This window comes from Muscardinus avellanarius (genome assembly GCF_963383645.1).
Source record: "Muscardinus avellanarius genome assembly, chromosome: 2".
NCBI classification, from domain to species: domain Eukaryota; kingdom Metazoa; phylum Chordata; class Mammalia; order Rodentia; family Gliridae; genus Muscardinus; species Muscardinus avellanarius.
In genome coordinates, this window is record NC_137787.1 from 118,097,597 (window position 1) to 118,118,555 (window position 20,959).

Consider the following 20,959-nt stretch of genomic DNA (forward strand, 5'->3'; position numbering starts at 1 on the left):
TAATATGAGTAGCAAAGGACATTGCTACTTGGTAAAAAAAAAAAAAAATCAAACTGAGGTCATCCTCTAACAATGCACATTTATTCACTAGAGACAAACTAATTCCCCTAGATGTGTGGAAATGTTTTTTTCTACAAAGTAACTTCTCGTTTCAATATTGAATCACAGTGCCAACTTTTTAAAGCCATTTTGTGTAGTAATTATACTTAACACATATAATACTAATAATGAATGTAGTATTTGACTGAATTTGCTATGACATGCTCCCATGAACACAAGCAGTAGCTGTTGCCTGGCTGAAAAAGATTTTAAGGTATTATCAATTGTAAGATGCATCCCAATATTTTCATAGGTGTTAAACTTTTTTTAAAGTGTGGATAAAAATGTTTAAAATAATAACATTGGGTATTTCTAAAGCACTTTTACCTTTTCCTTTCTATCAAGCAGTGAATAAAGAAATATATATATATATATATATATATATATATATATTTTTTTTTTTTTTTTTTTTTTTTTGGTGGTACTGGGGTTCCTGGAAACCCTTCTACCTTCGGGCTACACTCCCAGACCTATTTTTATATTTTTATTTGGAAACAGGATCTCTTAAGCCAGCAAGGCTGGCTTCGAACCTACGCGATCCTCCTGTCTCCACCTCCCAAGCGCGGGGATTACAAGCGTATGCCACCACGCCTGGCTGAAATGCATAATGTTTAATAAGAAAAAACTCAAGACTATAAAAGACAATTTTTTATATTCTTAGACCTAGGCAACGTGAAAATTTAAAACAGCACACTTAAGGAAAAAGAAAAAAGAAAATCAATACTGGGAGCCCTTTTTTTTCCCATACGAACCTTGACCTTTGTAAGAAACACGTGTAGAAAAATATAAACAAAAAGGAAAAATAAAAATCATCCAAAATGGAAATCACCTTGTAATCACATACTCAGCAGATTTAAATCCATGCAAAGTTTCCTCTATGCAAAATATTGTCATTTAAAAAAAACTAAACATAACAATACTACCAAACCAGCTTGGCGTGGTGGCGCACACTTGTAATGCCAGCATTTGAGAGGCTGAGACCAGAGGATCATGGTTTGCAGACAGCTTCAGCTACTTAGTGAGGCCCTCTGCAACTTAGTGAGACCCTGTCTCAAAATAAAGAATAAAGCCGGACGGGGTGGTGCACACTAGTAATCCCCACGCTTAGAAGGCGGAGACAGGAGGATCGCGCAGGTTCGAAGCCAGCCATACTGGTTTAAGAGACCCTGTTTCCAAATAAAAAAATAAAATAAAGAATAAAAAAAAGATAAAAAAATACTACCGAACCAAACATTCACTTAATGTACCATAAAATTTTCCCAACACCAGTATCTATTTTTCTTAACTACATACATAGCATTTATTGCATGAAAATGTAAGTATGCACACACTTGTCCACATCTTTTGAAGACTGGCAAAGATTAGTACTCCTATCTTAACACTTACCAGACACATTGTTGCAAGTGCTTCTCTGACTTATTGGGTACTCCCATTACACTCAAATTTTCTTGAGAATATGGAATATTTCTCATTCACTACAATAAAAAATTTTAGCATTGTACCAAGCACATAAGCACTCAATTCATAATGAACTGAGCATGTGTGTATATCTAGATGAACTGAATATATATGTGTGCATGTGTATAATATACAAATATGTATGTATACATATGTATGTATGTACATGAAGGATCACTATTCATATATGAACAACTTTGGAGCTGAGTGTGGGGGTGTGGGCCTGTAATCCCAGTACTTGGAAGGCTGAGACAGGAGGATCACAGGTTTGAGGACAGTCTTAGCAATTTACTGAGACACTTGCCAACTTGGAAAAACCCTGTTTGAAAATAAAAATAAAACAGGACTGGGGGTGTAGCTCCAAGATAGAATGCCCCTGGGTTCAATCTCCAGTACCAAAATTATTTTTTAAAAAAATCAGATTTAAGACAATAAGATTTCATTATCATGAGCAATTTTTAATTCAATATCAGCAAAATTTTGGCAAAACTCACCTATTTGTATTTCACTTACTGCTGCTCACAGTTTACACTGGTACAACCAAAATGTATTACTAATAATAACAAGAGGTGGGAAGTCAATTAATAATTATGAACAGACCAGAAACATGTGAAAATATGCCTGCACATGGTAAAAGCTGGAAGAAAAAGATAGGAAGCATTTAAAGGGAGAAGTAGAACACTGAATTTGCCTACGGAAAGAAACTTGAAAAGCTTCTTTTAATCATGCCAACATTGTATTACAAAAATGTTCAAACATATAGAAAAATTAAATACACACATACATACCATGTACAACCAACAACTGTTAACATTTTATCCAATTTTTAAAATATCTACATCCTTGTGTATATGTCTTAAAAGTTTACTCATAGCCAGGCATGGTGGCACACATTTGTACTCTTAGTACTTGGGAGGTGAAGAGAGAAGGATCCAGGCCACCAGCCTCAGCTAGTGAGACCTTCTGCAATTATTAAGACCCTATTCCAAAACAAAAAATAAGGAGGGAATGGGGCAGAAACTGGGTATGGGCTAATTGGGTGCTGTGTGCATGTATGCCTCCACCATCGTGTACCCCATTAAGATGTACAACTATATTGTACCAATAAAAAATTAAAAATAAATAAAAAATAAAAAATAAAATAGGGCTAGAGGTGTAGCTCAGAAACTGAATGCCTCTGGGTTCAATACTCAGTAACACACACACACACACACACACACACACACACACACACACACACGCAACGTTTATTCATTTCCATACAGTAAGGGGAGTGAATGCAGAATTCTGAGAGTTTTGATGAATGCTCAGTTATGTAATCATCATCAAAATAAAGCTACAGAACAGTTCCCTCACCCACAAAACTCCCTCTCACTCAGTCCTCTTTATATTCAAACCACCTCTCAACCCCTAATCCCAAGCAGTGAGTGATCTATTCTACACTATAGGTTTGCCTTTCCCAGGTCATATAAACAAAATCATATGGTATATAATCTTTTTTGTTGTGGGTCTGAGGTTTGAACCCAGGGCCTCATACATGCTAGGTAAGTATTATGCTACAAGTTATGTGCCCAAAGGTTCATTTTTATTTTACATTGAGAAAAGGTTTCCCTAAGTTTCCCAGGTGGGCCTGGAACTAGAAATTCTCCTGCCTTAGCCTCCTGTGCAGCTGGACTGGCAGGTGTGGAGCACAGCACCCATGGGTGCTTCATCTTTCAGATTCATCTCCATGTATGTACATTAGGAACTGCATTGGGGGGTGGGGGGGAATGGGGTTCCTGGAAGCCATTCTACCTCTGGGCTACACTCCCAGACCTATTTTTATATTTTTATTTGGAAACAGGCTCTCTTAAGCCACCAAGGCTGGCTTTGAACCTGGGCGATCCTCCTGTCTCTGCCTCCCAAGCACAGGGATTACAAGTGTGTGGCACCACGCCCCGCCTAGGAAGTACATTTTAACGGATAAAATGGCAGTCCTTAGTTCAAAAGAACTTATTAAAGAATATTAAGTAGAGCCGGGCGTGGTGGCACACGCTTGTAATACCCGCGCTTGGGAGGCAGAGACAGGAGGATCGCGCAGGTTCAAAGCCAGCCGCGCGCCCTGGCTTAGGAGACCCTGTTTCCAAATAAAAATGTAAAAATAGGTCTGGGAGTGTAGCCCGGAGGTAGAAGGGCTTCCAGGAACCCCAGTACCACCAAAATAATAATAATAATAATAAGAAGAAGAAGAATAAGTAGATATTTTTGACTAATGTTTTTGGTAAGGTACTAGAGTGATAAAGTGACTCAAGTGTAACCTTGTGAACACTTCAGATATATTATCAATGAAGAAAAACTTTATATTTCATATCAACAGCAAAAATTTGTATTTTTACAATGGTGTTATCTGAATCAAAAAATTACTTCAAGTATTAATTATAAGATTGTTTTGTGGTTTTCTACAACAAACAAGAATATTCCCCTTTTAGACATATAAGTTAATATATAATGAAGTCATTATTAAACAGGTAATGAAATAAAATTCCTACCTGATCATCATCTTCTACGACGACTAGAGTTATTTTATTCTTCTTAAAGTCCATTCTTGTTATTTTGGGCCTACAGTAAATAATATGAGACCAACAGCCCAATTAAAAAAACTTTTGTTTTTGCTTCAAGTACATTCAGTTACCTAACTTTTGAACTGAATACTGGTAAGAGTTTAAATATAATCTGTACCACCCATCAAATTCTCTTATCTATTAATCTATAAGATAAATGTGCATTTCAAAAACAATATCTGTCCACATTGATGCTACATATGTATGTCATTAAAAATATTAAGAAGAGCTGGGCGTGGTGGTGCACGCTTGTAATCCCCGCGCTTGGGAGACTGAGACAGGAGGATCGCACAAGTTCGAAGCCAGCCTCAGCTACTTAGTGAGGCTTTCAGCAACTTAAGTGAGACCCTGTTTCCAAATAAAATATAAAAAAGGTCTGGGAGTATAGCCCGGAGGTAGAAAGCCTCTGGGTTCCACCCCCAGTACCACCAAAAAAAAAAAAAATAGAAGAAAAGAAAATAAGTTTATATAATTTTATAGACACCAACTATGGGTAATAGACTCTCTAGGCTTAGGTAAAATCTTGTCAATGTTAAAGAAGTAGCTCAGCAATTGAAGACAGTAAAGATAATATAACTTTAAAAGGCATAAAGGGCACATCTGTGTACCTGAAATTAAAATATATATTTATTAGTATGTTATATTATACATTAATATAAGTTTTCTATTGACACAAGCAACAATTTCAATGAATCTCAAGAAAAATATGAGTGAAGACAATCTCAAACTGTAAAATACTCTAAGAATTCACAAAACATTCTTTTCTTTTTCCACAAAACATTCTTAAAATGACAAAATTAAAAGATGGGAAACATTTGGTTATTGACTTCCATAGGCTGGGAAGGAAAGAAAGGAAAGATGTGGTTATAACTATGAAAGGGAACCACAAAGAATCCTTGTAAGAAGTACTGTCGTGGTGGTTACACAAATCCACACATGTAATTTTAATACATACATTTTAATACATACGTACATACATACATACATACATACATGCTTGCACTTGTAAAACTGGTAAACCTGAGGAATAAAGTAGCGGACTATATCAATGGCAATTAATTTGGCACAATGTCTTAATGTATTTATGTAAGATATTAAGGGACATTAGATGAAAAGTACATGGGATCTCCCCTACAATTTTATTTGTAAATAAAATAAAATACTTCCTCTTGATTTAAAAAAATAATAAAATAAAACGAGCCATATGTAGTGGCACAAGCTTATAATCCCTGTACTTGGGAGGATGAGATAGGAGGGTTGCTGTTCATGGACAGCCTCGGGTACTTAGTGAGGCCCTCTGTATCTTAGTGAGACCCTATTTCAAAATAAAGAATAAAAAATAGGGCTGGAAGTGTAGCTCAGAGGTAGAATGCTCCTGGGTTCAATCCCTGGTACCATAAAAAATAAATAAATAAAATACAGTTGGGATATAGCTCAGAGGTAGAATATCCTTGGCGGGTTCAATCCCCAATATAAAACAAACACACACACACGAAAACATTACTGATGAGGTCTTCAACTCCGTTTTTTATAGCAATGTGGCTTAAGGAAAAACATTTAAAAAATTGTTTACAGCCTAGTGTGGTGACCACAATTGTAATCCCAGTACTTGGGAGGCTGAGACTGGAGGATCTCAAGTTAGAAGATAGCCTCAGCAAGTAGTGAGACTCTCATCAACCTAGTGAGACTCTGTTTTAAAATAAATATAAAATTGGGCTAAGGATGTAGCTCAGAGGTAGAATGTACCTGGGTTCAAACCCCAGTGCCAAAAAATAAATAGTTTTTTCAGCTGGGAGTAGTGGCACACATCTGTAATCAGAGTACTTGGGAGGCTGGGAGAGGAAGATCACAGGTTCACAGCCTGAGGAACCTCAAGAGACCCTCTGCAACTTAATGAGACACTGTTTCAAAAATAATAACAATAACAATAATAGAGCTGGGAGTATACTTCAAATGTAGAATGCCTCTGAGTTCAATCCCTAAAACACCCTCCTCACCACATACACACATATATGCAAACCTCACTTTCTGGCCTGCTTTCTATTTCTCCACCTGTACCAGAATTCTAAACCACCTACTCAGCTGGGCACGGTGGCGCAAGCTTGTAATCCCAGCATTCGGGAGGTGGAGATGGGAGGATATCATGGTTCAAGGACAGCCTCAGCTATTTAATGAAGCCTTTTGCAACTCAGTGAGACCATGTTTCAAAAATAAAGAATAAATTTTAAAAAACCACCTACTCTATTTGAACTCTACTTCTAACAAGGGTGAATGTCAAAACAATGTCACTCTCACTCCCACTGACTAATCTTTAAATTTCCACAGTATTATGAGGAGGCACAAGAGATGATCTCTTTCTCTCTCTGCCTGGAGCATTCTATGGCCATGAAGTAAGTTCCATGTGCCTAAAGGGCAAGATAGAAGTACCAGAGAATTAGTGCACCAACACAGGGCAGGTGAATGTACCAGCTTCCTTGTCCATCAAGGCATGGCTGTAACAGTGTACACTCAAGTCTTTCAAGAGTCCTTAGCAGAACAACTGGATGTGAATGTGAGTCTTGGTAGGAGGTCTTTGAACTAACAGTCCTAGCCCTATGAAGAAGTAACACAGGGGCAAATACAGAGCAGCCATCTTTGGTGCTTGTCACTCCTAAGCTCTGTGCTGGTTCTGACATAACATAGTAAATGCTATTTCCTAATTCTAAGCTTCCAGCACACAAGACAAAATCTGAAGGACTAAATTATGGCTATGAAGTCCATGTAAAATGTATTCTTGATGTACAAGTAAAATATACTGTCTATTTTGGATACTGAAAGCCAGATCACAGAAAGAGGAACCAAGTTTAACAAGAGACTGTTTCAAAATAAAAAAAATAAAAAATAAAAAGGGGTCAGAGGCAGAATGCCTCTAGGTTCAATCCCCAGGACCACATAATGAAATGATCACACAAAGTATCCAGGTGAAGAAGACTGAGTAAATAGAGAAACTTGTAATATTTATGTTAATACATATATTTTTACATACCTTGAAGCTAATAGAAAATATAGCTACAAGAGTTTTAAAAACTGCCTCTGGAGAGCCAGGCGTGATAGCGCACGCTTGTAATCCCTGTGCTTGGGAGGCGGAGACAGGAGGATCACGTAGGTTTGAAGCCAGCCATGCTGGCTTAAGAGACCCTGTTTCCAAAAATAAAAAAGTATAAAATAGGCCTGGGAGTGTAGCTCGGAGGTAGAAGGGCTTCCAGGAACCCCAGTACCACCAAAAAAGAAAAAAAGCCTCTGGAGAGTTGGGAATAAAGGTGAGCAAGAATGCCCAGCAAAGTGACCCACAATGCATTCCCAGCTACTCAGGAGGCCTAGGCAGAAGCAGCAAGAGTTGACAGCCAGCCTGGGTAACAACAAAACCGTTTCAAATTAAAAAAAATTTTAAAAAGAACTAATAATGTAGCTCAGTGGTGGTTTTTGTAAGTATGTTTGTTTGTTTGTATTTTTTTGTGTGTGTATGGTACTAGGGACTGAACCCTGGGCCTTCTACCTCCAACCTATATCCACAGCCCTTTTTATTTTATTATTTGGAAACAGAGTCTCACTAAGTTGCTGACAGCCTACTTAAATTGCTGAGGTTGGCTTCAAACCTGTAATTCTCCTGTCTCAGTCTAACCAAATATATGAGAGTAGACAGTTATTTTTCGTTTGCAAGCATTTCCTATTTGATTTCCAAACCATATTTTATGAGTTAACTTGAGAGAAACATATTTACTCATTAAAAACAACACAACAGTAAATATCTGTGACATTAACTCTGCTTACCAAAAAAATAAGCCAATTTTGGTCTCTCCTTCAAAAACAAGAACTCCTGTTGGGGTTAGTCCCAAACTATAGTCATTCCCATCTCTAGCCTAATTTAAAGAGAGAAGAAATTTGTTAGCTTTATTTGCATAAAACATTTGTACAACTGTTCAATTTTATTTTCACATTGTAATTATATTTATATGTTTATATATATTTATATTATATATGTTTATTTGGATAAACTGGATAAAAAAGAGTTGGATACTCTCATTGATCTCAGGCTTCCACTGGGGACTTTAGAATATATCCCCTATGAGCCAGGCGTGGTGGCCCACGCTTGTAATCCCCGCGCTTGGGAAGCTGAGACAGGAGGATCGCACAGGTTTGAAGCCAGCCTCAGCTACTTAGTGAGGCTCTCAGCAACTTAGTGAGACCCTGTTTCCAAATAAAATATAAAAAATGTCTGGGAGTATAGCCCGGAGGTAGAAAGCCTCTGGGTTCCACCCCTAGTACCACCAAAAAAAAAAAAAAAAAAAAGAATATATCCCCTATGGATAAAAAGGGATTATCATTTAATGTTTTATTACACACACACGCAAGCATGCGCACACACATACTTTCTCTGAAAAATTTACACATATTTTATAGAATATATAAATTATATTTATATAAACTAAGTTTATATAAAAGTAATTTTTGAAAGGCCTCTTAAAAACGACTTTGTTTCAAAATAATAAAAGCAGGCCTGGGGGTATAGCTCAGAGATAGAGTACCCCTGGGTTCAATTCCCAGAACTGAAAAAAAAAAAAAAAAAAGGTTTTAATGAATAAATAAACAGCATATCCAAAGTACCCAGTACTAGCTTATGTAAAACATGTCCTCTCCCATCCTGCAAAATTCATACCCACTTCTAAGTCTTGAATTGTGGAACTGGGGATTGAACCAGGGGCATTCTACCTTCTAAGTGTAATCCCAGCCTTTTTTTTTTTTTTTCCAGTACTGGGGATGGAACCCAGGGCAGTCTACCTCCAAGCTACACCCCCAGCCCTATTTTTTATTCTTTATTTTGAAACAGGATCTCACTGAGTTACAAAGGGCCTCACTAAGTAGCTGAGGCCATCCGCAAACCACGATACTCCTGTCTCAGCCTCCCAAATGCTGAGATTTCAAGCGTGTATCACCACGGCCAGCTAACCCCAGCCTTTTTAACACAATTTTTTTTTCTTATTTTGAGGCAAGATCTTGCTATGTTGCCAAGGCTGGCCTTGAACTTGGGATCCTCGTCTCAGCTTCCCAAGTACCGGAATTAAAGGTGGGCCTCACCATGCCCAACAGGAACACATTTTTTGAAAAGCATCACTACACATGGCTTACCTTGACCACATGCATATCAACCCCATACATTTCTAGCCATTTGGCTTTATTCAGATAATTGGTTTCAGCTTGGGCTGGTGTTTGTCCTCTGAAATTTAAAGTATAATAATTTTTAAACAATACTATAAAGTGAATTATATATCAAAGATAGAAACAGAAGAAAATATACACAAAATAACCACTCTGTTAAAAAAAAAAAAAGTGTGATCATATAACAAGTACCTGTATTCCTTCCATTTCTCAAAAATAGCCAGTTCCATTTCTTCAGTCTGAATGGGCACAAATCTGAACTCAGAGACGAGCTCAGGACTGTGTTCTGCAAGATCATAGTCACCAAGTTCAGCTGCAAACATAAATTTCACAAAGTAACATTACATTCTGTTAAATGAGTAAGTTTCTTGCTAAAGAATACTCCTTCAAAATCTGTTTAATTAAGAAGAATTATTTTAAAAGAATAGAAAAAAAATTTTTTGCAGTACTAGGTACTAAAGCCAGGGGCGTTCTACGTTTGAGCTACACCCCCATCCTATTTTTAATCTTTATTTTTGAAACAGGGTCTCACTAAGTTGCTGAGGGCCTCAGTAAGTAACTAAAGTTGTCCATGAACTCATGATCCTCTTTCTCATACTCCCAAGTACATGGATTAGAAGCATGCCCTACCACACTTGGCCTAGAAAGATGATTTTTTTGTTTTTTTGCGGGTCTACGGATGGAACCCAGGAACATTCTACCTCCAAGCTACACCCTCTGCCATATTTTTTATTCTTTTTTTTTTGGGGGGGGGGCTGGGGCTGGAACCCAGGGGCATTCGACCTCCGAGCTACAGCCCCTGCCCTATTTTTTATTCTTTATTTTTGAAATCTGGTCTCACTGAGTTGCAGAGGGCCTCACTAAGTAGCTGAGGTTGTCAGCAAACCATGACACCCCCACCCCCCCACCCCGTCTCAGCCTCCCGAATGCTGGGATTATAAACATGCACCATCACGCCTGGCTTTTTTATTCTTTATTTTGAAACAGTATCTCACTAAGTTGTGGAGGGCCTCACTAAGTAGCTGAAGCTGTCCACAAACCATGATCCTCCAGTCTCAGCCTCCTGAATGCTGGGATTACAAGTGTGCGCCACCATGCCCGGCTAGAAAGATTTTTTCATAATCTACCAGTAATTCATAATGCTTAAACCATTACCTAAAATAAATCTAACAGACTTTAAAATTGTGAGTCTATACACATAAATCACACGTTTGCTTTTGGTATGTTTTCAATTAATTTTTCTTATATTTATTATAAATGTATGCTGAGAGTGGTGGTGCATGCTTGTACTCCCAAGAGTGGTGGTGCATGCTTGTACTCCCAGCGCTTGGGAGGTTGAGACAGGAGGATCACACAGGTTCGAAGCCAGCCTCAGCTACATAGTGAGGCTTTCAGTAACTTAGTGAGACCCTGTTTCCAAGTAAAATATAAAAAATAGGTCTGGGAGTATATCCAGGAGGTAGAAAGCCTCTGGGTTCCACTCCCAGCACCATCAAAATATATATATAAATAAATATATTTACTCTAAATGTAAATATAATTAATATATTTTAATTAATATTTTTCTTAACTTAGTCACACTTTCATGCTTTGCTTTTGAAAATTACTTTTTTGACTCCCATAGAGAAACAGCTTTTGACCTTATAATAAGTAAATGAAAAATTAAGCAATTCTTAAGACAATTACCTGGTATCTAAAAGAATCTAAGCAATATTCACAAAATATATACAATTTATATTTTCCTTTTTGGTGGCACTAGAGATTGAACCCAGGGGCCACCTCCAAGCTAGGCCCTCAGCTCTATTTTTTATTTTATTTTGAAAAAAGGTCATGTGAGGCTCATGAGTCTCACTACTTACTGTGATCCTTCTGTCTCAGCAGCCCAAGTACTGGGATTACAAACATGAACCACCACACCTGGCACAATATTTTAAAATATAATCTTTATCTTCCTGGAATTTAAAATGATTAATCCTAAAGAAATAACTCAAGCTGGGCATGGTGGCACATGCCCTTAATCCTGGTGATCAGGAAGGAGGCTGAGACCAGTGGATCACAGACCAGCCATGGCAGCTTAGTGAGACCCTCGGCAACTTAGATCCCATTTCAAAATAAAAAAGGATGGGGGTATTTCTCAAAAGTAGAATGAATGCCTCTGGGTTCAATCCCCAGTACAAAAAAAAAGAAGTAACTCAGCATTACTGAGAGGAAAAGTCAGGAACAGGTAGCAGGAAAGTAACTGGAAATAAAAACTTTTTTGGGGGGAGGGGAGTTGGTCTGAGGATGGAACCCAGGGGCATCTGACCTCCAAGCTACATCCCCTGCCCTATTCTGTATTCTTTGAAACAGGGTCTAACTTCCAGAGAACCTCACTAAGTAGTGGAAGCTGTCTGTGAACCACGATCCTCTGATTTCAGTCTCCCAAATGCTGGAATTGCAAGCATGTGCCACCACGCCCAGCTTGCACAGACATTTATATATTCATCTGTGCTTATCTGAACTGTGGATTTGAGGACCAAAGGCAAACAGTATGTCGGGTTTTCTATATTTTTTACATTCTTTTTTTTTTTTTTTTTAGCATGTAATATTAGAGACTGAATTCAGGAGTATTCTACCTTTGAACCCCCCTTTCTAATTTCTTACTTTGAAACAGGGCATCACTAAGTTGCTAAAGCTGGCTTCAAATTTATAATACTCCTAAGTATTAGAATTATAAACCTATGCCACCAGACCTGGCAATATATTTTTGTTTTTCTGTTTTTGGTTTTGTTTTCCTGGTAATAGGGATTGAACCCAGGGGCATTCTACCAATGAGCTATACCTCAAGCCTTATTTTGTCTTTTATTTTGAAACAGGATCTCAGTAAATTGTGGAGGGCCTAAGTAGCTGAAGTTGGCCACAAACCTGTGATACTCCTGTTTCAGCCTCCCAAGTACTGAAATTACAAGCGTGTGTCACCATGCCCAGCTAGCATTTTTTTTCTTTTAAAAGAATATTTAAGCTGGGCATGGTGATGCACGCTTGTAATCCCCGTGCTTGGGAGGCAGAGACGGGAAGATCGCGCAGGTTCAAAGCCAGCCGTATTGGCTTAAGAGAACCTGTTTCCAAATTTTAAAAAGTATAAAATAGGTCTGGGAGTGTAGCCCAGAGATAGAAGGGTTTCCAGGAACACCAGTACCAAAAAAAAAAAAAGAATATATATATATTTGAATTGTACTAAAAAGTTAATTTTTTAAAGATATTTAGATAAGCCAAGCTTGGTGGCATACCCTTGTAATCCCAGAACTTGAGACAGGAGGATTACAGATTTGTGGCCAGCCTTAGCTACTCAGTGAGCCTCCTTGCTGCCCCCACAATTTAGTGAGACCCCGGGCTGGGAGTATAGCTCGGAGGTAGAATATCCCTGGGTTTGATACCCTGTACCCCCCCCCCACACACACACGCAACTTTGGATAAAGAATTCAGTCGAGAGAAAAAACATGAGGACTATATCTTTATGTAAGAAATAATAGTGGTAATCACTCATTATCTATTGAGTTCCTAGTCCACACTACTGAACACTACTATGAGTCAAACTTTCAATAAAACACACAAAAATGTATCTTCAAACCCTCCTTTCAAGAAGCATATACTTCAGTTGTCATGAAACCTGCACAATGAGGAACAGAATATATGCAGCAACAATTAAATGGTGTAACACTGAAAATGATAGCTTCACAGGAGACCTTAGTTATTAAAATTAACAATCTCATATAGAGAATAATAAAATATAAGTGTGCTTTCAAAAACGATATTAGTGGGCGATGGATATAGCTCAGTGGTAGAGCTCCTAGCTACCACGCACAAGGCCTGGGTTTAATCTCTAGCACTGCAAAAGTAAAAAAACAAAAGAAAATGAAAAAAGTACAACTCCACACTTCTGAGCAATACCAATGAGCTAGTAGCCAACTAACACTATGCAGATTAAAAAAAAAACTAGTTGTAATTTGAAGACAAACTAGGATAGTGTGACAAAAATTTACATTAGCGAGCCGGGTGTGGTGGCACACGCTTGTAATCCCAGTATTTGGGAGGCTGAGACAGAAGGATTGGGGTTTGCAGACATAATGAGGTCTTAGTGAGGTCCTTTGCAGCTCAGTGAGACCCTGTTTCAAAATAAAGAATAAAAAAATAGGAATGGGACGAAGTTTGGAGGTAGAATGCCCCTGGGTTCCATCCCCAGTACCGCAAAAAAAAAAAAAAAAATTACGCTAGTGGACAGTATCTTTGCAGTACTGGGGCTGGAACCCAGAGGCATTGTACCTCCGAGCTACGCTCAAACCCTATTTTTTAGGTTGTTTTGTTTTGTGTTTTTAAGCAGGGTCTCACTGAATTGGGAAGGGCCTCCTCACTAAGTAGCTGAGGCTGTCTACGAACCACAATCTTCTGGTCTCCACCTTCCAAATGCTGGGATTACAAGTGTGCGCCACCATGCCTGGTGCTAGAGGACAGTTTTTTGAAATAAAGAAATTTCTTAGCCGAGCTTGGTAGGGAACACTTGTAATCCCAGTACTTGGGAGATTGACACAGGAGGGTTGCAAGTTCATAGCCTGTCTCAGCTACTTAGTGAGGCCTTCCACAACTTAGGGACACCCTGTTTCAAAATAAAAAATAAAAAAGCAAGGTTGGGGGTATAGCTCAGAGGTAGAATGACCCTGGATAAACCCCAGAACCAAACACAAAAAATTTCTTCATCACCATTTCCTGTACCAACAGGAAAATATACTCTCTTTAAAAATGGAAACACAAAATAGGCAAAAGTATAGGACTGCCATAAATTAAAAATTAGTCATCTTAGCTGTACAATGGCAAATAAATACTACTAATCTTAGAACTGGGGGTAAATATGGACCTCTAAAAAAGCATGGAACTAAAAGTCTTGATCATCATTAAGTACTATATTTATTCTAGTATGTCTACAGATGCTTTCAAGCAAGTATTTCAAGCAAGTATTTGATTTTGTAAAGAATTAAAATTTCTGGCCAAGCATGGTGGGGCATGCTTGTAATCCCAGTACTTGGGAGGCTGAGACAGGAGGCCAGCCTTAGCAACTTAGTGAGGCTCCCCACAACTTAATGAGACCTTGCTTCAAAATAAAGAATATTTTCTTAAAAAATAGGTCTGGTGATGTAGCTTGGAGGTAGAATATCCCTGGGTTCCATCCCCAGTAGTGCAAAAATTAAAAAATGATAATAAAAAATTTCTGCTTTCCTTTATAATTACAATATTTAGAAGAAAATTACAAAGATTAGCAGTATCTAACCAATGTAACAGAAGAATGATCTGTTCATTAATCTCACAAAAATGACTATCAGCTTTAAACATTCAGTAATTTCTTCATGCAATCATTTTTCCAGAATAAGAGTTGAAAAAAACAAATCATAGCTACAGAAATAATTTACTTATTAAAAGTAAAAGAGTTATTACACTTTGGTAAAAGTTTAGACAAAAACAGCATTGTTTGTTTAATTACATACACACACACACACACACACACACACACACACACACACAGAATTGGGCCTTCATCTAATAGCACAAGAATTGCTTACCTTGCAGATTGTAAGCTGCCAACTGCACTGCTGTATCAAAGGGACATTCTAATCTGAGACCAAAACACAAATTTGTTAAATCTCTTTCCTAACCTTCATTTTAAGATAAAGATACTCCATATTGACCATTCTTCAAAGATATGAACTGATTTTCAAAGTTATTTTTTAACTACCCATGAATATATGCAATTATTTTCTAAATAATACTTACTTTCCACTGAGAATATCTTGTCTTAATTGAAGAACAAATAAATACCTAAGAAAAATAAAAGGCACAAATTTCATGAAATGGAATAATCTACTATAAACATAGATCCTATCCTTCTGATTTGAGAACATTCTTCATTATAGAATTTTATCCACAATAACGTATATAAAAGAAAATACAACACAGAAAATAAGGGCAATGAACATCAAAAGGAAGCGAGCAAGACCACCAAATAACAGCAAGAAATAGCAGGCCACAGAATACAGCTCATTATTTAAGACAAAATGTTTAAAGCATGTTGGGAATGAGCTCTGTGATCGAATTTGCCTTTATTGTGATGACGCATCCACCTCATATGTGATGGGACACAGGCAAAGGTGCATCTCTGGATAATAGAGCATTTGAGAGGAAGCCCAAAGGCATCCTACAACTTTTTCACTTAATGAGGATTATATATACAAGGAGCCATACAAATGCAATATAGAATAAACAGATAAATATCAGAGGCAGGATAAAATAAAGAGAAGTATATATAACCTAAAGTTTAAGCCTATTCAAACAAATCAGAACTTAATATTTTCATTCAATGGCATTTTATTGGATAAAGAAAAGTCAAGAGCTATAGGCAAGGTGGCACGTGCCAATAATCCCAGCAGGACGATCACAAATTCCAGGCCAGCCTAGGCAATTTAACACATCTGGTTTCAAAATAAAAAAATAAAAAGGACTAGAGACATTGTTGCAGAGCGTTTGCTCAGCATGTTTCAAGTTATGGATGGATGAATATGTGGGTGGGCGGGTAGCCAGATGGATGTAAGAAAAAGTCAGAAGCCAATGTGAATGAATTCCCAGTAACCAAAGATTCTGCAAGTCAATGAACATCATGTTATGATGTATTAAAATAAATCAATGTAGCTTAAAATCCATGAGTTGATAACAAAACGTAAAAAAGGAACTTACTAGTCACCTTTAAAGGATGCTAGGGAATCAACTCTTTATTTTGAAAATTAGTAAGCAATCATACACTTAAAAAAAAACACTATCCTAGATAAAATTCTACCGTTTGAGGCTTTGTTACCATGGTCTAGGAATTCATTTCATCATCTGTCTATATGCTGGAAACAATTCTAAAGACAGGCTTCCTAGACCACACCCCCCCACACACAATTCTAGATAGTGGTCTTACCGTGTTAGCTCTTCACGAAGATTATTCGGTTCGGAGGAATAAAACTTAACTCGAAGATGCAGACAATAAGGTGAACCAACTGTCATTTAAAAAAAAAGGTGTTAGTTTTTGTTTAACCATTTAATAATAATGTTTAAGCTGGGTGCACTGGTGCACACCTGTAATCCCAGCTACTCATCAGAAGGCTAAGACCAAATTCCAAGTTCAAGGCCAGCCTGCTTAATGACACCCTGTCTCAAAATAAAAAGGGCTGGGACAAAATGGGTATAGTAGCACATGCCTGTAATCCCACTACTTGGAAGGCTGAGAAGGAGGATCACAGGTTCAAAGCAATCTTCAGCAACTTAGTGAGGCTCTGTTTCCAAATAAAATACAAAATAGTTCTGGGAGTATAGCCTGAAGGTAGAAAGCCCCTGGGTTCCATCCCAGCAACACACACACACACACACACACACACACACACACTTAAAAATAATAAATTAATTAATTAAAGTACAACAGAAGATAATAAGTTATTTGGGTATTATTTCAGGTGGAACCTAGGCTTAAATTTGACACAAAAGGATCACTCACTAGATTTTAAAAATATATATAAACAACCATTACATAGGACTATCATAATCATCTGTTACTTTAAGAATAGCAACTCTAAACTAATTCCAACAGTTCAGGGCCAGATGCATTGAACAAGTCTTGACTATATAAAAACCTGCACTTGGGTGCATTAAGGAATGCCCGTGTAAATAATTACTCATGGCAGGTCATCCCATGCACTTGCAATTCACTCCAGTTAGCTCCCTAACTTCTATATTCTCAGTGGTTCTATCCCTTTGTTTTGTGAAGAGCAGAGATACCATGAAATCTCCAACACTGCAGGGCACAAACTGGATTACAGACTGGACACTAGTATTTTCTTTTGACTACTGCTATAAATAATACTGGGATTTTACATGAATTGTTTTATTTCATTATTCTTTTGTGTGTGTGTGGGTTTGGGGATGGAACCCAGGGGCATTCGACCTCTCAGCTACACCCCCTGACCCATTTTTATTATATATATATATGTATATACATGTAAAATATATAATAAATATATATTTATATATTTTATTATATATATTTATTATACATATTTTTATTATATATGTATATATGTGTAAAATATATAATAAATATATATATAAGATATATATATATATATATTTTTTTTTTTTGGTGGTACTGGGGTTCCTGGAAACCCTTCTACCTCCGAGTTACACTCCCAGACCTATTTTTATACTTTTTTATTTGGAAACAGGGTCTCTTAAGCCAGCGTGGCTGGCTTCAAACCTGCACGATCCTCCTGTCTCTGCCTCCCAAAGCATGGGGATTACAAGCGTGAGCCACCACACCCAGCTTATTCTATATTTTGAAACAGGGTCTCTATAAGTTGCAGAGGGCTTCGCTAAGCAGTTGAGGCTGTCCGCGACCTCTGGTCTCAGCCTCCTAAATGCTGGGAATACAAGTGTGCACCACCACACCCAGCTCATTTCATTATTCTTAACTAAAAATTATTACAGTCTTAAAGACCCAAATATTTTCTGGAACAAGGCAGATGTCAAAAAAAAAGTCTAACAAGAAAATTCCATTACTAAATAAAACTTTGTTACTAAATAAAACTTCCATAACTAAATAAAAATTAACTACTAAATAAAACTTAAGCAGTTTGGGGGAAGTCAATCCACATACAAGTTGCATGTGGCTTTCTCCTATAAACTTTAAATTGCAAGAAACCTGAATCCTGATTAGTATCAAGCCTATGTTTAGGCAGTAGGCCAGTATATTAGAATTAAGTGGCTTTGAGAAAGCAGAGATGCTAAAGAAATTCACTGGAAACGTGATTTTTAATGTCTTTACAGTTTCTAGCTGGGCATGGTGTAATCTCAGTACATGGAAGGTTGAGACAGGAGGATAGCAGGTTCAAGGACAGCCTCAGCAACTGAGTTAGATTCTGTTTCCAAATAAAAAGTAAAATAGGGCTTAATAGAATGCCCTTGGGTTCAACCCCCAGTGTAAAAAAAAAAAAAAAAGTTTCTAATACATTAAGTTATCACTTTTCTACATTTTTCCCAACACTTACTTTTTACTTGCTTTTTGATGCTTTTTGTACCATCCAACCAATGCTGAAAACATAAGAAACAATTCAGTAAAGCAGATGATAGAATTTTAAACTTTTAAATTACAAGTTGTTTTTTATGTTTTTGCTGATAATCACAATGAAATGTTTCCCAGGGGCAAAGCCAAAGTGAGTGAGTGAATATGGAAGTAGATACCTGAGCCCTCAGTACCCTGGTGGGCTTACCCCCACACACAAACAAGGCTTAACGCTAACAGGGGCTTCTTAAGACATCCCTGGTCTCTCAGGAACAAGGTTGATAGTCTAAACGTTGCCTTAGTTTTCCTCATTGTTCCCAAATAAATGACTCGTTTAAAAATAGAAAAAAAGTACCTGTATATTTCAGTGCCTGATTCAATCTTATGGAAAATATAAGATTTACTGGTAGATCCTAACAAATAATTAGATAAAATAACAATGCCACTTAATGTTTTTATTTATTTTTACAAAACAAATACTAGTCAGTAGCAATATTATTTGAAAAAGAACCTGCATGGTAAATAAGATTTTTTTGATAACCAAGGCCCTAGATGTTAAATGAAATACTCAATGTTCCTTTGCTTTACAAATGAATGTTGCAGGCATGGCTGCATATACCTACAATCCCAGTTCCTGGAGGGTGAGACAGGAGGGTTACAGGTTAAAAGCAAGCTTCAGCAATTAGTGAGGCCACTAGTAACTTAATGAGACCCTGTTCCCAAATAAAAAATAAAATAGGACTGGGGATGTATCTCAGAAGTATACTGTCCCTGAGTTCAATCCCCAACACCACAAAAAAATAAAATAAAATAAAAGGCTGGGTGCATGCTTGTAATCCCAGCATTCGGAAGCTGGAGACCTGAGGATCGTAGTTCACCGCCAGCCTCAGCTACTTAGTGATGCCCTTCACAACTCAGTGGGACCCTGTTTCAAAAATTAAAAATACTTAAAAAATAGGGCTGGAGGTGTAACTTGGAGGTACAATGCCCCTGGGTTCTATCCCCAGTACTGAAAATAAATAATAAAAATTAAATTAAATTAAATAAATAGAGAAATGTTAACAGTGTGACTAGCAGCTTTCTGATCCGAAGAGTGACAGGCTTTCCAAGGCACAAACAGACCTAACGACCAGTTCTAGGTTCTTCCACTATTATTATTCCTTTATACCAACATTCCCTAACCAGAGACAGGATACACTCATCTAAGATACACAACACTGAGTTCTCTTCAACATGCTTTCAATTCCAAGTACCCTCAGCAAAAGTATTCTTATGCTAAGTAACTAGTCTGGAGCCAAGGAGTCCAGTTTCAGAAATCCAGACAGGCAAAGCATAAACAAAGCTCCATTGTTAATAGTGTTGTAACTGTTTGCTTTCCTTGTCAATTATTTGCATAGCCTCTTCCCTTCACTCAACTCTCTCCCAAGATCCAAAGGTGAAATTAACAGAACTACCAGGGTGCCAGCAAAGTGCCTTTCCACCTAAAATACAATGACCAGTGAACATTTCAAAAGACACATAAATACTGTGCAATGTATTCTCTGGATTCCAAGAGTACAGGCTATTTTGCTGTCCAATCTTTTCTTTTTTCTTTTTCTTTCTTTCTTTCTTTCTTTCTTTCTTTCTTTCTTTTTTTTTTTTTTTTTTTTTTTTTTTTTGCGGTGCTGGGGATGGATGGAACCCAAGGGCATTCTACCTCCAAGCTATACCCCTAGCCCTATTTTTTTATTCTTTATTTTGAAACAGGGTCTCATTGAGTTGCAAAGAGCAACTCATTGAGTAGCTGAGGCTGTCCACAAACTGCGATCCTCCTGTCTCAGCCTCCCAAACGCTGGGATTACAAATGTGTGCCACCATGCCTGGCTCTCCAATCTTTTAATAAATTCAGTTGGACATCTACTTTCATATTTCAATCTAGTAAATGTTCAGTTTTAAACATCCTTCCACATTAATAGAACATAATCCAATCTATTATAGAAAAGGCTTCAGCCTAGGAAAGCCAACAGTCCCTGCCAAGAAAGCAATTTCCAAAATCCCAAACTTAATTGTCCCAAAATAAAACAGTACAGACTAATTAATGCCAATTACATACCAGGTATGAGATAAAACCAATTTTCATGCCCAGAACACTTTCTCCCCAGACCCGCGAACCTGGGAGTTGTTCTATCTTTAGGCTCTATCCCTTATCTTGCAATGAAGAAAACAAGTCCATGGCTGGTCACTATCTGATGTAGCAATGGTTAAACTCTTCATACACCATAATGAGTACAAATAAACACAACTGTTCCAGGAAGCAATGTGATCAGACAGCACCTAATGACTCAAAATTAACTGTTTTTTGACCCAGCAATCCTACACTAAGAAATCATCCTACCTATAAGAAATTACATTAGAGAAAGCTAAAACAATCTATATACTCAACAATGATGATCTGGTTAAAATAAAGGATATAAATATGATAGAGCAACATACAGCAATTAAAAGAATA

At 37.4% G+C, this 20,959-nt stretch overlaps 1 protein-coding gene across 2 annotated transcripts in view; it reads right to left on the minus strand.

The window, feature by feature from the left end:
- EPB41L5 (erythrocyte membrane protein band 4.1 like 5) overlaps positions 1 to 20,959 on the minus strand; it is a gene marked incomplete at both ends in the record, with an annotated part of 134,240 nt that overhangs the window by 97,714 nt on the left and 15,567 nt on the right. For both annotated transcript variants that reach the window (XM_080688965.1, XM_080688966.1), the window contains 8 exons: positions 4,086 to 4,155; positions 7,968 to 8,056; positions 9,324 to 9,411; positions 9,546 to 9,666; positions 14,945 to 14,997; positions 15,156 to 15,200; positions 16,339 to 16,417; positions 18,458 to 18,500. In XM_080688965.1, coding sequence (XP_080545091.1) covers positions 4,086 to 4,155; positions 7,968 to 8,056; positions 9,324 to 9,411; positions 9,546 to 9,666; positions 14,945 to 14,997; positions 15,156 to 15,200; positions 16,339 to 16,417; positions 18,458 to 18,500 — 588 coding nt within the window. The remainder of the gene's footprint in view (positions 1 to 4,085; positions 4,156 to 7,967; positions 8,057 to 9,323; positions 9,412 to 9,545; positions 9,667 to 14,944; positions 14,998 to 15,155; positions 15,201 to 16,338; positions 16,418 to 18,457; positions 18,501 to 20,959) is intronic.